Genomic DNA, 16,143 nt, shown 5'->3' on the forward strand with positions numbered 1-16,143 from the left:
TTCACACTCGCATATCAAGGATTCCACTTTGTGGCCCCATTTCTCAAGATTGGCTCTGCATCTCGTGGTGCCAGAGCGCAGTCTGTTCAGCAACTTCCAAGTCCCCCAGTTTTCTGTGTGCCCAGGGGGAGTCTCTCATTTGGTATCAGCCATTGGTTGAGGTTCTGGGTTTGAGCCTGCCACTTCTGGACTCTCGCTTGCTGAGGTGTTCCAGCGAGTGTCTCTGTAGATCTTAGAAAACTATTTCTAGATTTAAGTCATTGACGTGCTGGCTGATACCCAAACAGGGGATGAGCTGGAGATGTCTCTGCCTTGGTCCTTTCACTATTGGCTGCCACTTCCCGGCGGATGTCAAGTGGTGCAATACCAGCTAAGCCATATAATTTCTCCAGTGGTGTAGGGCGCAGACACCCCGCGGTAATGCGGCATGTCTCATTAAGAGCCACATCCACTGTTTTAGCGTGGCGAGATGTGTTCCACACTGGGCATGCGTACTCAGCAGCAGAGTAGCATAGCGCAAGGGCAGATGTCTTCACTGTATCTGGATGTGATCCCCAGGTTGTGCCAGACAGCTTTCATATGATATTGTTTCTAGCACCCACTTTTTGTTTGATGTTCAGGCAGTGCTTCTTGTAGGTCAGAGCACGGTCCAGAGTGACTCCCAGGTATTTGCGTGCGCTGCAATGCTCCAGTGGGATTCCTTCCCAGGTGATCCTCAGAGCTCGGGATGCTTGTCTGTTCTTGAGATGAAAAGCACATGTCTGTGTTTTAGATGGATTAAGGATCAGCTGGTTTTCCCTGTAATAGGCAGTAAGAGCACCTAGAGCTTCACAGAGCTTCTGTTCTACAGTCTCAAAGGCGACCTCTGGTGGCAGAGAGAGAGAAGAAAGACCCTTGGCCCCGCCCCCCTCCGCAGCACGTCAGTGGGAGTGACGTCACCGCAGGACCGGAGACCTCTCCGCACCTTTGACTGACGGGTTGCAAGGAAGGCGGCCTCTAGCGGCAGAGAGAAGGAGGGAGAGGGTCTTGCTGAGGCCCACCCAAGAAGCCCCGCCTCCTTCGCCCTCCCATTGGCCGAATCCGGGAAGCCCCACCCACCAAAAAAACCCCATTAGCTGCCTGTTGCTAGGCGTCTTTGATTCAGTCGTCGCGAGGGAGTGAGGGAGAGAGGAGGGAGAGGCCCGCCCAACAAAAAACCCCGCCTCCTTCGCCCTTCCATTGGCCGACTCCGGAAATCCCCACCCATCGGAGGCCTCCCATTGGCTGCCTATTTGATTGGCGGGTTGAAAGGAAGGCGGCCTCTGAGGCGGAAAGAGCAGGACTCCTGGCCCCGCCCCCTCTTCAGAGGAAGTGACATCACCTCAGGCTTCTTTTCCAGTTTGCCCGGAAGAAGAGAACGAAGAAGGAAGGAAAGAAGGCTTCGTGAAGGGAGGAGGTGAGAGAAAGAAACACCCTCATTCCTACTAATAACAGTATTAGAAGTACATACAAACACACACATATATCTATGTAGGTATATATATATATTCATTATTTACACCATTTATATGCTGCCCTTCTCACCCTGAAGGGAACTTGGAGCGGCTTACAAGATATATATACATACAATACATTATATTACTAGCTGTCCCCTGCCACGGGTTGCTGTGGCCTACTCTGGTGATCTGGGAAATTAAAGTAATGAGAAAGTGTTGGTTTCTAATATATGTAATGTCTTTATGCTTCTGGGTGAACAGAATAACTCAAGGTCAATGCCCACCAAACCCTTCCAGTATTTTCTCTTGGTCATGGGAGTTCTGTGTGCCAAGTTTGGTTCAGTTCCATTGTTGGTGGCGTTCGGAATTATCTTTGATTGTAGGTAAACTATAAATCCCAGCAATCCCCGGGATTGTGGCGCAGCTGGCTGAGTGTCAGCTGCATTAAGATCACTCATGAGTTCAAAGCCAGCCCGGGTTGGAGTGGGCTTCCAACCAATTGTGTAGCCTGTTGTCAACCTTTGCAACCCGAAAGACAGTTGCATCTGTCAAGTAGGAAAATTAGGTACCAACTTGTGTGGGGAGGCTAAATTAACTAATTTATGAGGCCATAAGAAAAGACTCCAGCAAAGCACTCCAACAAAAGCATGCAGGGAATGCGGAAGTACTTCATCAGTGTCGCAGATGGATGATGAAAGTGACAGCTCCAAGTTAAATAGCCTCTGTGTATGTCTGTATACGTTGTATGTCAAATTGGCACGGAATGTTTCTCATATATGTGTACACTGTGGGGTGAGAAGGGCAGAATATAAATACTATAAATCAATCAATAAATAAATAAACTACAACTCCCAAATGTTAAGGTCTATTTCCCCCAAACTCCATCTGTGTTCATATTTGGGCATATTGAATATTCGTGCCAAGTTTGGTCCAGATCCATCATTGTTTGAGTCCACATTGCTCTCTGGATGTAGGTGTACTACAACTCCCAAACTCAAGGGCAATGCCCACCAAACCCTTCTAGTCTTTTCTGTTGGTCATGGGAGTCCTATGTGTCACCTTTGGTTCAATTCCATCATTGATGGAGTTCAGAATGCTCTTTGATTGTGGGTGAACTATAAATCCCAGAAACTACAAATCCCAAATGACAAAATCCATTTTTTGGCATGAAGGACATACATTGGGTTGTTAGGTGTCTTGTATCCAAATTTGGTGTCAATTCATCCAGTGGTTTTTGAGTTCTGTTAATCCCACAAACGAACATTACATTTTTATTTATATAGATTTACGCCATTTATATGCAGCCCTTCTCACCCCGAAGGGGACTCAGAGCGGCTTACAAGATATATATATATACATACAATATATTATATTATTAGCATAGCACCATATCAGTATTATATATTACTATATTGTACTGTACCATTGTATTGTAATATTATTAGTAATATTACATGTCATAGAAAATATGTAATTATAATATTATATTATTAGTAGTATTATATTGTATTACACTATATTATTATAAATAGTATATGTATATACAATATATTATATTATATTATTATATTATTAGCATAGCACAGGAGACAAGATGGAACTGTCCCCTGGCCCTTCCTCTCTTTACTCTGGCCCAGAGTGGCAGTTGGTGCTGGGGGGAGGGGTCCCCAATATGAATGTGTTTCTCTCTGTGTATATATATATATATATATATATATATATATACGCAGAGAGAGGGAGAGAGACAGAGAGAGAGATTGTAGTATCTCCCAACAGATATCTCCCTACTCATCCATCTCACTCAGGGTTTTTATAATTTTATCCCTTGCAATTGGCCCAGCCCACTGTGCTCAACTTTTTTGTTATTTTATTTCATACCCTGTGTTTATCTTGTATTATCTTGTTTTGTTTACATTTTATTTGATGTTACTATTTGTTGTATGTATTCTTTTTTCTTTGTTGTAATTGTTGGGCTTGGCCTCATGTTAGCCACCCCGAGTCCCCTTATTAGTAGTAGTACATATTATAAAAGAAGTCTAGGCAGGCCACAAAACCATGAGGAAGAGAAGGAAAGGCCTGGCCATCGGGAAAAGTTCTTCAAAATGGACGAGAAAAATATCTGAGCAATTAAGGTTAAGACAGAATAATAATAAAATAAGTTTAAAATAAAACTAGCCGTCCCCTGACGTTGCTGTGGCCTAGTTTGTGTATATGTGTTTTGTGTATATATGTGTGTGTTTGTGTGTATATATGTGGGGTTTTGCGCATGCATTGTAATGTAATTTTTGTTTTTTGGCTTTTTAAGTCTCTTCTGCTGTGGTTTTCAGTGTTTTTATGAGTGATGGTCACTCGTTGACCTGATAGGTGTCTTGTGTCCTAATTTGGTCTCAATTCATCCAGTGGTTTTTGAGTTATGTTAATCCCACAAACGAACATTACATTTTTATTTATATAGATAGATAAGCTTAAAATAAAATGAAATGATGTGGCTCCTGCAGCATGACTTGGGAGCCCCTCAATATATCAATTAAGCACAGATATCCAGATGTCAACATCCAAAGTAAATGGTGTAAAGTAGAAGTAAAATTTCAAAAGACTTTTAAAATTTCTACTAATGTGTTCAATTTGGTTATAGTTGCCTATGCAGAAATAATAATAATGTCTATGAAGAAATACTAATGTGAATTTTACCATTCAAACATATATATATATATATATATATATATATGTCATAAAGAATCTATATAGACATTTCTAGACTGTGTAAGTCAAAATATTAGATAACCTCTCAGAGACCCAACCGGGTAGTCACTCGTCTATATAATCACATAAAGTACATAGATATCAAAAGAAAAAAAATGTCCCTAATATCTGGTATAAACATAACTGCCCTTGTTTCCGGAAGTCCTTCTTCTGGTTGTGTTCCTTTATAGTTTTGCTCTTCTTTTGACAGTTATCTATTATTATTCTTGTTCATCAACTGTAGTATGTTGTTTCAAACATAATGCTCTTAGTCTTAATTGCACTTATTTGGCTCTGCTTCAATTCAATGTATGATAGTGCTATTCGTATTCTAAACATAAACATAAGCATATCATAAACACAACTGTAATCAGCTCGCTAAAATAAATATGTATGAACTCCATATCTATATATATAAAAATGCTGTGCATAATGAGTACCTTAAAAACAAAAGAACCAATGAACGAAATCACACCAAATTTGGCAACAAAATGTCTCACAACACAAGGAGTGACCATCACTAAAAAAAAATGCTTTTGTCATTTGGGAGTTGTAGTTGCTGGGATTTATAGTTCACCTACAATCAAATAGCATGATAGAATTGAACGAACCGAGGCATACAGGACTCCCATGACCAACAGAAAACACTAGAAGGGGTTGGTGAGCATTGACCTTGTGTTTGGGAGTTGTAGTTCACCTACATCCAGAGAGCACTGTGGACTCAAACAATGATGGATCTGGACTAAACTTGGCACAAGCACTCAATACACCCATATATGAACACAGATGGAGTTTGGAGGAAATAGACCTTGACATTTGGGAGTTGTAGTTACTGGGATTTATAGTTCACCTACAATCAAAGAGCATTCTGAACACCAATGACAGAATTGGGTAAACTTCCCACACAGAACGCATATGACCAACAGAAAATACTTAAGGCCATCCAGTCCAACTCCCTTCACCAGGGCAAGAAAACATAACCAAAGCCCTCCTGACAAAGAGCCATCCAGCCATAGATATATATAGATAGTAGGCCTGTCGGTTTTAGTTCGTTAATTCGTTATTTCGTAATTTATTCGTTATTTTTAGCATATCCGACGCGATTTCAAAACATATTTTCAAACCCGGAAGGGTTTAAAAATATCGAAACAGCAGCCCCATTTTTTTTACGAGCTTCAGCTCGTCTCGTTAATGGGATGGAGGCTGCTGTGCTGCTGGTGCCTGGGAGCCAATCCGGCGCTCCCAAGCACCCCAGCAGTAAATGGGGCGGGCGGCGTGAAGGGGCGGCGCGAGCAACACAGCTGGGAGGAGGAGGAGGAGGAGGAGAGCGCAGGAGCGCGCGCGCCATCCGATCGGCTCCGGCTGCTGCGCCCTCCTCCTCCTCCTCCCAGCTGTGTTGCAGGAAGTGCCAGGAGGAGGAGGAGGAGGAGGAGGAGGAGAGCGCAGGAGCGCGCGCGCCATCCGATCGGCTCCGGCTGCTGCGCCCTCCTCCTCCTCCTCCTGACACTTCCTGCAACACAGCTGGGAGGAGGAGGAGGAGGGCGCAGCAGCCGGAGCCGATCGGATGGCGCGCACGCTCCTGTGCTCTCCTCCTCCTCCTCCTCCTCCCAGCTGTGTTGCAGGAAGTGCCAGGAGGAGGAGGAGGAGAGCGCAGGAGCGCGCGCGCCATCCGATCGGCTCCGGCTGCTGCGCCCTCCTCCTCCTCCTCCTCCTCCTGACACTTCCTGCAACACAGCTGGGAGGAGGAGGAGGAGGGCGCAGCAGCCGGAGCCGATCGGATGGCGCGCACACTCCTGCGCTCTCCTCCTCCTCCTCCTCCCAGCTGTGTTGCAGGAAGTGCCAGGAGGAGGAGGAGGAGGAGAGCGCAGGAGCGCGCGCGCCATCCGATCGGCTCCGGCTGCTGCGCCCTCCTCCTCCTCCTCCTCCTGACACTTCCTGCAACACAGCTGGGAGGAGGAGGAGGAGGGCGCAGCAGCCGGAGCCGATCGGATGGCGCGCGCGCTCCTGCGCTCTCCTCCTCCTCCTCCTCCCAGCTGTGTTGCAGGAAGTGCCAGGAGGAGGAGAGCGCAGGAGCGCGCGCGCCATCCGATCGGCTCCGGCTGCTGCGCCCTCCTCCTCCTCCTCCCAGCTGTGTTGCAGGAAGTGTCAGGAGGAGGAGGAGGAGGAGGAGGGCGCAGCAGCCGGAGCCGATCGGATGGCGCGCGCGCTCCTGCGCTCTCCCCCTCCTCCCGCTCCCCCTCCCCCTCCTCTTCCGCGGGCCAGGCCAGCGCAGTGACGTCAGCGCGCCCTTGCTGCCGAGGCTCGGAGACCCCGCAGCCAGACCCCACGTTTCAGGAAGAAGGAGAAGGAGAAGGAAGAGAAGGTGGAGGTGGAGGTGAGGAAGGGCGCTGCGGGTGTTTGGGTGGGGGCCCCGCCTGCCCGCCTGCCTTTGGGGGGCCTTCCTTCCCTCGCCGCCCCGGCCCCCCTTTGCCCCCTTTGCCTCGCAGGCAGGCTTCGCGGCGCCGGCTGCCTTCAATATTCATTATGATTACCATGTGAGCCTAGGCCTGTTTTGATCAAGAAAAAAATTGTTTCTAAAATGTTTTGTAAATATTTATGAAATTTCGTAAATAACAAAACATTTTTTTGGAAAGTTTTGTAAATATTTTAAATATCGAAACAAAAAAACACCCCAATTACAAATCGATTTTAGAAACAATTTTTTTCTTGATCAAACAGGCCTAATAGATAGATATGATTCACACACAGACAGATATAGTATCATAGATTTGAAAGGGACCTCTAAAGAAGGACAATTATATGTTGAATGTTCCAGGGTGGGCAAATCAGACAGTCTCCACATCAACACTGACAAAGGAACATAAAGAAATACTGTTTACCCACAAGCATATAGAAATTACATATATTAGAAACCAACACTTTCTCATTACTTTATTTTCCAGATCAACAGACTGGGCCACAGCAACGCGTGGCAGGGGACAGCTAGTGTTATACAAACCCTTAGTCTAGTACAAAGACTTAGATGTTGTCGAATATACATAGCTCTGTTTGTCCACTCAAGTTGCAAGCACGATACGATTTACACCTTGTCTTAAAGTACTCTGTTCATCTATAGATAACAGTTGAAGCCCCTCAATATATTCAATATAATACCATATAGAAATAATATTGTCATGTAATCATGCTGGTATAGTGTATGTCATATTAATAATGTTGTAATATAATATATTGTATATACTACAACTGTTTTATTTATTTCATATACTTGTACCCAACCCCTCTCACCCCCGAGGGGGGACTCAGGCCTCCTCACAGCATGATATGAAATGGTGCAACATATTATAGAATACTAATAGTATAATGTACTGGTAGTGTGTTATGTATATCATGGCATAATAATACAGTACAATATCATAATATATAAAAAGAAAATTGTATATTGTATAATACATATAATGTTACCAGGAACCCCCAGTGGCACATTGGATTAAACTCTTGTGCCAGCAGGACTGAAGACCAACAGGTTGGAGGTTCAAATCCAGGGAAAATGTGGATGAGCTCCCTCTGTCAGCTCCAGGTCCCCATGCGGGGACATGAGAGAAGCCTCCCACAAGGATGGGAAAACATCAAAAACATCCCCTAGGCAGTGTCCTTGCAGACAGCGAATTCTCTCACACCAGAAGCAACTTGCAGTTTCTCAAATCGCTCCTGACAGACACACACAAAAAACAGTAATTTTGCAGTATAATGTGTTATTATTTTTTATATAGATATGGATTTGTTTTTTTGGGATTTGGGAGGTTGGTTATTTTTGTCTTTGTTCAGCTTCTCACAGCATTGAATGTTTTCTGATACCTATATAGAATCATAGAATCCTAGAGTTGGAAGAGACCTCGTGGGCCATCCAGCCTCTGTTATTTATTTATTTATTTATCGTGTCATCCGCAACCAGAACATTGTATTACATTTCTAACAGAAAAAAAACAAACAGATAAAAAAACCACAAATTTTGCAAACTTGTTAGCTGATTAAATGTCCTTTGACCAGTATCTGGCCACTTGGAGTGCCTCTGGTGTTCCCGCAAGAAGGTCCTCCATTGTGCATGTGGCAGGGCTCAGGTTGCATTGCAGCAGGTGGTCAGTGGTTTGCTCTTCTCCACACTCGCATGTCGTGGATTCAACTTTGTAGCCCCATTTCTTAAGATTGGCTCTGCATCTCATGGTGCCAGAGTGCAGTCTGTTCAGCGCCTTCCAAGTCGCCCGGTTTTCTGTGTGCCCAGGGGGGAGTCTCTCATCTGGTATCACCCACGGATTGAGGTGCTGGGTTTGAGCCTGCCACTTTTGAACTCTCGCTTGCTGAGGTGTTCCAGCGAGTGTCTCTGTAGATCTAAGAAAACTATTTCTTGATTTAAGTCGTTGACGTGCTGGCTGATACCCAAACAAGGGATGAGCTGGAGATGTCTCTGCCTTGGTCCTTTCATTATTGGCTGCAACTTCCTGGCGGGTGTCAGGTGGTATAATACTGGCGAAACAGTGTAATTTTTCCAGTGGTGTAGGGCGCAGACACCCTGTGATAATGCGGCATGTCTCATTAAGAGCCACATCCACTGTTTTAGTGTGGTGAGATGTGTTCCACACTGGGCATGCGTACTCGGAGTAGCATAGTGCAAGGGCAGATGTCTTCACTGTATCTGGTTGTGATCCCCAGGTTGTGCCAGTCAGCTTTCGTATAATATTGTTTCTAGCACCCATTTTTTGTTTGATGTTCAGGCAGTGCTTCTTGTAGGTCAGAGAACGGTCCAGAGTGACTCCCAGCCTCTGTTGAAAAGCCTCCAAAGAAGGGGCCTCCATTACACTCCAGGGCACAGAGAGAGAGAGAGTTCTACTGTTGAACAGCTCTTCTTACAGTGAAGGAGTTTTTCCTCATGTTCAGGTGGAATCTCCTTTCTTTCCTGTAGTTTGTTCCATTGCATCCTAGTTTCCAGGGCAGCAGAAAGAAGCCTGCTCCCTCCTCCCTATGACTTCCCCTCACGTATTGATCCATGGCCATCATATCTCCTCTCAGCCCTGAGTCCCCTTGGGGAGACAGGGCAGGATAGAAATAAAGTATTATTATTATAAAACTTTATTTATATTCGGCCCCATCTCCCAGAGGGGACTCGGAGTGGCTTACAGCAACGTGAAGAATACAAACAAGAAACAATAATAAAATAAATTAAGTTTGTCCATTACATTTGGCCTGGCCTTAGGTTTTAAATGCGTCATGGTGTTATTGTTTTAAGTGTTTTATTGTTTTGCTTGATGTCTTATTATTTGCTTTATGAGTTTTATTGCTGTATTTGTATGCTGTTGTTTTGTTGATGGCCTTGGCCTTTGTAAGCTGCATCGAGTCCTTCGGGAGATGTTAGCGGGGTATAAATGAAGTTAATAATAATAATAATAATAAATAACCCATTTAAATTAAATCAACAAAAGTAACAAAACAAAATTGGCACAAAGTGAACCAAAACATATTAAATGAACACAACGATCATCTACAATGTTGCTTCGTCACTGCAGGCCCGAGATGACTTTTGAGGGCAGTGTCTCCTGATCTGGCACAAGATCTCAACAAGACCCTGAAATGACCATCCTTGTGCAAAGGGTTTTTTTTACAGGTAATAGGTCCAGAATCATTGCTTGCCCTTTGTTCTTGTTGGCAACAAAGGACAGTCACGAGCTAATTTGTCATTAATAGCTATGTTCCAAATTTCCCTGTATCATTTTTCTAATTGAATTTCCTTTCCTTTCTTTCCAAATTTTGCTACTAACACAAGAACCTAGTGATTCCAGCCATGAAAGCCTTCGACAATACAATTTTGCTGCTGTTAGCAAATAAATTCCTTCTCTTCTGAAGGAATTGTATTGTCATGTATGAGTAAAAATGCTGATTTTGGTTTATTCTCTATCTCTATTTTTATTATTGCTCTTATTTCTTTAAATCATTTTCCCCAACATTTTTGTATAATGACCACCACATATGAAGATATGATCCTTTTTCCTGATAGCCTCTCCAGCACTGATTTGAATATATTTTTATTTATCTGATTTAATCTATCCAGGATTAGGTACTATCTCCATACCGTTTTGTAATAGTTTTCCTTAATTCTTATGGACATATTTTTTAGTAATCTCATACTTCATATCCTTGCCCATTCTGGATTATTCCCTTTTTTTCTTAAATTTACTTCCCATACTTCCCTCAAGTGGTCTTGTTCCTGTTCGTCCATTAATAATAGTTTATAGATATTGCTTACTGTGCCTTTTAATATTACATTAAAAGGCTTTCATGTTTCAGATGACTAGAAATCTTGGCCACACTGACTCCCCACTGCCATATATATTCTAGATCAAAGTAAATATTGTGGGATTTTCTGCCTTGATTTTCTGGGTTATATATATTCTGGGATATATTATATTATAATAATACTTATAATATTGATAATATTATAATGTAATATAATATAAGACTAATAATACAGTATAATAATTGCATATTATACATTACATGTAATATTACTTTTTTTTTGTCGTGTCAGGAGCGACTTGAGAAACTGCAAGTCGCTTCTGGTATGAGAGAATTGGCCGTCTGCAAGGACGTTGCCCAGGGGACGCCCAGATGATTTGATGTTTTTATCATCCTTATGGGAGGCGTCTCTCATGTCCCCGCATGAGGAGCTGGAGCTGATAGAAGGAGCTCATCCTCCTCTCCCTGGATTTGAACCTGCGATCTGTCGGTCTTCAGTCCTGCCGGCACAGGGGTTTAACCCACTGCGCCACCAGGGGCTCAATATTACTAATAATATTGTATTATAGTGATATGGTACAATATAATAATATATAATACTTCTTTTTATTTTGTCATGTCAGGAGCAACTTGAGAAACTGCAAGTTGCTTCTGGTGTGAGAGAATTGGCCGTCTGCAAGGACGTTGCCCAGGGGACGCCCGGATTATTTGATGTTTTATCATCCTTGTGGGAGGCTTCTCTCATGTCCCCACATGAGGAGCTGGAGTTGATAGAGGGAGCTCATCCGCCTCTCCCCGGATTCGAACCTGCGACCTGTCGGTCTTCAGTCCTGCCAGCAATGCTAATAATTATAATATTGATCATTATATGTACATAATTACTGTATATATTTTATATTACATGTAACATTACTAATAATATTGCATTATAGTTATATAGTACAATATAGTAATATCTATTACTAATATTGTGCTATGCTAATAATATAATATATTGTATGTACATATAACTTGTAAGCCGCTCTGAGTCTCCTTCAGGGTGAGAAGGGCGGGATATAAATGTCATAAATAAATGATAAATTATATTTATATATGGCTGTGTGGAAGGGCCCTGAGCTATCTGACTCCACATGGTCATATATTACAGTTCAAAGCAAATATTGTGGATTTTTCTGCCTTTATATTCTAGGTTGTATGGCTGTGTAGAAGGGCCTTGAGCTATCTGAGTCCACACTTGCTGGTTCTCTTATATATCTCAGCGGCTTTTGATACCATTTATCATGGTATCCTTCTGGGGCGGCTCTCCATAATGGGTCTTGGGAGTACTGCATTGCAGTGGCTCCACTCCTTTCTGGAGGACTGCACCCAGTTGGTGAAGCTGGGGGACACCTGCTCGGACCCCTGGCCTTTGGTCTGTGGCATCCTGCAAGGTTCCATTTTCTCCCCCATGCTTTTTAACATCTACATGAAACCTCTAGGTGAGGTCATCTGGAGTTTTGGAGTTCGCTGTCATCTCTACACAGATGACAGCAACTCTACTACTCCTTTCCACCTAACTCCAAGGAAGCCCCTCAGATCCCGGACCAGTGTCTGGCCACTGATGGGCTGGATAAGGGCCAACAAGCTGAAGTTGAATCCTGATAGGGCAGAGGTCCTCCAGGTCAGTCGCTCAGCCGAACGGGGTATAGGGTGGCAACCTGTGTTTGACAGGGTTACACTCCCCCTGAAGACACAGGTCTGTAGTTTGGGATTCAGAGCTGACGCTTAGGTGTCGGTGGTGGCTGGGAGAGCCTTCGCACAGTTAAAACTTGTGTGGCAGCTGCAACTGTACCTTGAGAAGCCTGACTTGACCATGGTGGTCCACGCCTTAGTTACCTCACGATTGGACTACTGTAATGCACTTTATATGGGGCTGCCCTTGAAGACGGTTCGGAAACTACAGTTGTTGCAAAGGTCGGTGGCCAGATTGTTAACTGAAGCAAGTTACAGGGAGCAGTCAACCCCCCTGTTTTAACAGCTCCACTGGCTGCCAATAATAATAATAATAATAATAATAATAATAATAATATAATAACACTTTATTTATACGCCGCTACCATCTCCCCAGGGGACTCGGTGCGGCTTACATGAGGCCGAGCCCAAAATACAACAATACAAGCAATAACAACAACAATACAAGCAATTTAAAAACAATAAAACAATAACATAAGCATTATCAATAGGACAACACACTTTAAAATCTATGGGTAGGCCAAATGTAATTAAAATTAAAAATAATGCTGGACATGGGTGAAAAAGTGATGGGGCGGTTTGTGGAAACATACAAGCAGACCTAAAACAATATAAGGTGCTTTGGAGGACAAAGGTGCAGTTTCTTACCTATAAAGCTCTTAAACAGTTCAGGACCTGCCTATCTTCGTGACTGTTTCTTCCCCTACGAACCCACATGGTCTCCAAGATCTTCTCTGGAGGCTCTTCTCTCGCTTCCACCCCCGTCTCAGGTGCGGTTGGTGGGGACGAGAGAAAGGGCATTCTCGGTGATGCCCTCGTCTCTGGAACTCCCTCCCTATGGAGATCAGGTTAGCACCCTCCCTATCCTTTTGTAAGGAATTAAAGATACGATGATCCCTTTGATAGATGGTCCCTAACCATGGCCTAAAATCAAGTTCCTTCTATTTGATTGCTGTATTCTTAAGCTAAAATGATCCTATTACAACTGCTCTATTCCTATGGTGCGATATGTTCTATCCACCTTTTTGACCAGTCTATTATCCTACTTTTTTGTACACCAGCCCCCCCCCCCCTTTCAAATGAAGTATTTCTGGTTGTTGCTTATGATGTCTGTTTATTATTGCTTATGATGTTGGTTGTACACTGTTTTAATTTTTATTTGCCTTGTTTTAATTGTATGTTTTTGGGCTTGGCCCCATGTTAGTTGTTCCGAATCACTTTGGGGAGATGGAGGCGGGGTAGAAGAATAAACTACTTCTTCTTCTCCATTGACCATTATTGAGACTGGGTGGCCATCTGTCAGTATTATTATCATTGAGACCTGGGTGTTTGTATTGTGCCTTTCCAGCATGGGAGAAAGGGGTTGGACTCGATGGCCCATGGGGTCTCTTCCTTTTTATTATTATTATTATTATTATTATTATTATTATTATATCATCCATTGCTGGTTTCTGTGTATGTCCTTGAGACCCTTCATATTGCATTTCTTGGTATTTCCATTTTCAACAGGAGCCATGAAGGGGAAAGAGGATAATCTTGGAAATGAAGGAAGATTATGGTGTCATGTTTAATCTATTGCTTCTTCTTTCTTGACCAGGAAAATGAGGATCCTATGAAGTCATCTCTGGCATGATAAGGAAGAATCGGTATCTAGTGAATATTTACTAATTTGGAAATGAAAGTGCAATAATAAAAGATATCCTATAGGAAGAAGAAACTCTCTTTAGGTGCCAATCTTGTTGAACTCACTTTTGATCAGAAAGAAAAAGGGAAGACTCAAGTGTCCATATTGCAATTAATTATATACCTAACTGTCAACATGGAAGAGAAACCCTATACATGTGCTGTGTGTGGACAGAGCTTCACTCAGAGTGGACATCTACGTTCACATCAAAGGACTCACACTGGAGAGAAACCCTATACATGTCTTGTGTGTGGACAGAGCTTCACTCAGAGTGGACATCTACGTTCACATCAAAGGACTCACACTGGGGAGAAACCTTATAAATGCCTGGAGTGTGGAATGAGCTTCACTGAGAGTGGAAGTCTGCATAGACATCAAATGACTCACACTGGAGAGAAACCCTATAAATGCTTGGAGTGTGGACAGAGCTTTGCTCGGAGTGGAAGTTTACGTTCACATCAAGGGACTCATACTGGGGAGAAACCCTATACATGTCTGGAGTGTGGACAGAGCTTCACTGAGAGTAGAAATCTACGTAGACACCAAAGGATTCACGCTGGAGATAAACCCTATAAGTGTCTGGAGTGCGGAATAAGCTGCACTACGAGTTCAAATCTATGTAGACATCAAAGGACTCACACTGGAGAGAAACCCTATACGTGTCTGGATTGTGGACAGAGCTTCAGTCATAGTGGAAATCTACGGTCACATCGAAGGACTCACACTGGGGAAAAGCCCTATCAATGCTTGGAGTGCGGAATGAGCTTCGCTGACAGTGGAGGTCTACGTTCACATCAAAGGACTCACACTGGGGAAAAACCCTTTGAATGCTTGGAGTGTGGAAAGAATTTTACTTATCGTGCAAGTCTACGTTCACATCAAAGGACTCACACTGGGGAGAAGCCCTATGAATGCCTGGAATGTGGAAAGAGGTTCACTTATAGTACAAGTCTACGTACACATCAAAAGACTCACACTGGGGAGAAGCCTTATAAATACCTGGAGTGTGGGCCAAGCTTCACTCAGACTGAAAATCTGTATTCACAAGAAGACTCACTCTGAGGAGTAACCCAAAAAAAGGCCTGGAGTGTAGAAAGAATTTCCCTTATAGTTCAAGTCTACATAGACATCAAAGGACTCACATTGGGGAGAAACCCCAAAAATGCCTGGAGTGCAGACAGAGATTCACTCAGGGTGGAAGTTTACGTTCACATCACATGATATGCACTGGGGAGAAACCCTATATATGCCCAGGAAGAAATTGTTAAGGTTAAATTTACAATGACACCAGAATTTTATGTCTTAAGAATACTGGATGATCATCTAGAAAGAAAATTGGAAAGATTACTAAAATATATGATAAATGCAGCAAGATTCCTATATCCTAAGGGATGGAAGGAAGAAGTTATCCCTACTCAAGTTAATTGAGTGCTGAAGGATCTGCAAACTAGCAGAGATGGAGGAACTGACATTGCTGATTGAGGAGAAAAAATTGATCACTTTCAAGAAACATTGGAACTTTAAAATCACTTTTCATGACAACAATAGGGGCATATGCCAAGTGTGATGTTGTTCAGTCGCTTCCGACTCTTCGTGACCTCATGAACCAGCCCACGCCAGAGCTCCCTGTCGGCCGTCACCACCCTCAGCTCCTTCAAGGTCAAGCCAGCCACTTCCAAGTGTAAGATTTATTAATTAGAATGGACAGAAATGTGCTTATATAGGATTGTCTAAATCAGTGGTTCCCAACCTGTAGTCCACCAGAACTAAAATATGGTTTGTGAAGAAAAGACCTTGTAAAATACAACTCCCAGGATGCCATCACACTGAGTCAGGGCAGTTCAGTTTCATAATGTCGATGCAACCTGTATTTTCAAAACAAAAAGTATCCAGGTTTACCATGGCTGACTTTTAGAGCGAAGCCGCACCAGGAAAGGCAGGAAGGGGAAAGAACAGGAAGGAGTAGCAGAGAAAAAAAGGAGGAAGAGGAGGAGTTCTTTTGTGCGGAGCCTGCCTCTTCCTTCCTGAACTCAAGGCACACCTCCTCCGCAAAATGCTGGAGATGGAAAAGGCCGGCTCCAAGGGAGCCCCAGGACCCTGGGTGAGGCGCAGCCCGCTTCCTTGCCTCTGTGCTCCTTACCTTCTTTCCTTCCTACCCTCCCTCCTTATTTTCTTACTGCCCTCCCCTCCTTCCTTCCCTCTCTCCCTCCAGCCTTCTTGCTTGCT

The 16,143-nt window shown here is 43.5% G+C and overlaps 1 protein-coding gene across 2 annotated transcripts; it reads left to right on the plus strand.

The window, feature by feature from the left end:
• Positions 1-1,275: 1,275 nt before the first annotated feature.
• LOC132780966 (zinc finger protein 436-like) lies at positions 1,276-15,087 on the plus strand. Of its 2 annotated transcripts, XM_067473565.1 has the most exons (3): positions 1,276-1,435; positions 9,776-9,873; positions 13,831-15,087. In XM_067473565.1, the coding sequence occupies exon 3, from the start codon at positions 14,053-14,055 to the stop codon at positions 14,977-14,979; it is 927 nt and encodes a 308-aa protein (XP_067329666.1). In that variant the 5' UTR covers positions 1,276-1,435; positions 9,776-9,873; positions 13,831-14,052; the 3' UTR covers positions 14,980-15,087. The 2 variants fall into 2 exon arrangements, with proteins under 2 accessions (XP_067329666.1, XP_060640842.2); XM_060784859.2 differs by lacking the exon at positions 9,776-9,873.
• The last annotated feature ends 1,056 nt before the right edge of the window (positions 15,088-16,143 follow it).

Source organism: Anolis sagrei, chromosome X (genome assembly GCF_037176765.1).
Source record: "Anolis sagrei isolate rAnoSag1 chromosome X, rAnoSag1.mat, whole genome shotgun sequence".
In the NCBI taxonomy this organism is placed as follows: domain Eukaryota; kingdom Metazoa; phylum Chordata; class Lepidosauria; order Squamata; family Dactyloidae; genus Anolis; species Anolis sagrei.

Coding starts and splice junctions, on each gene's coding strand:
- LOC132780966 (XM_067473565.1), top strand. CDS start 14,053: ATGGAAGAGAAACCCTATACATGTGCTGTGTGTGGACAGAGCTTCACT.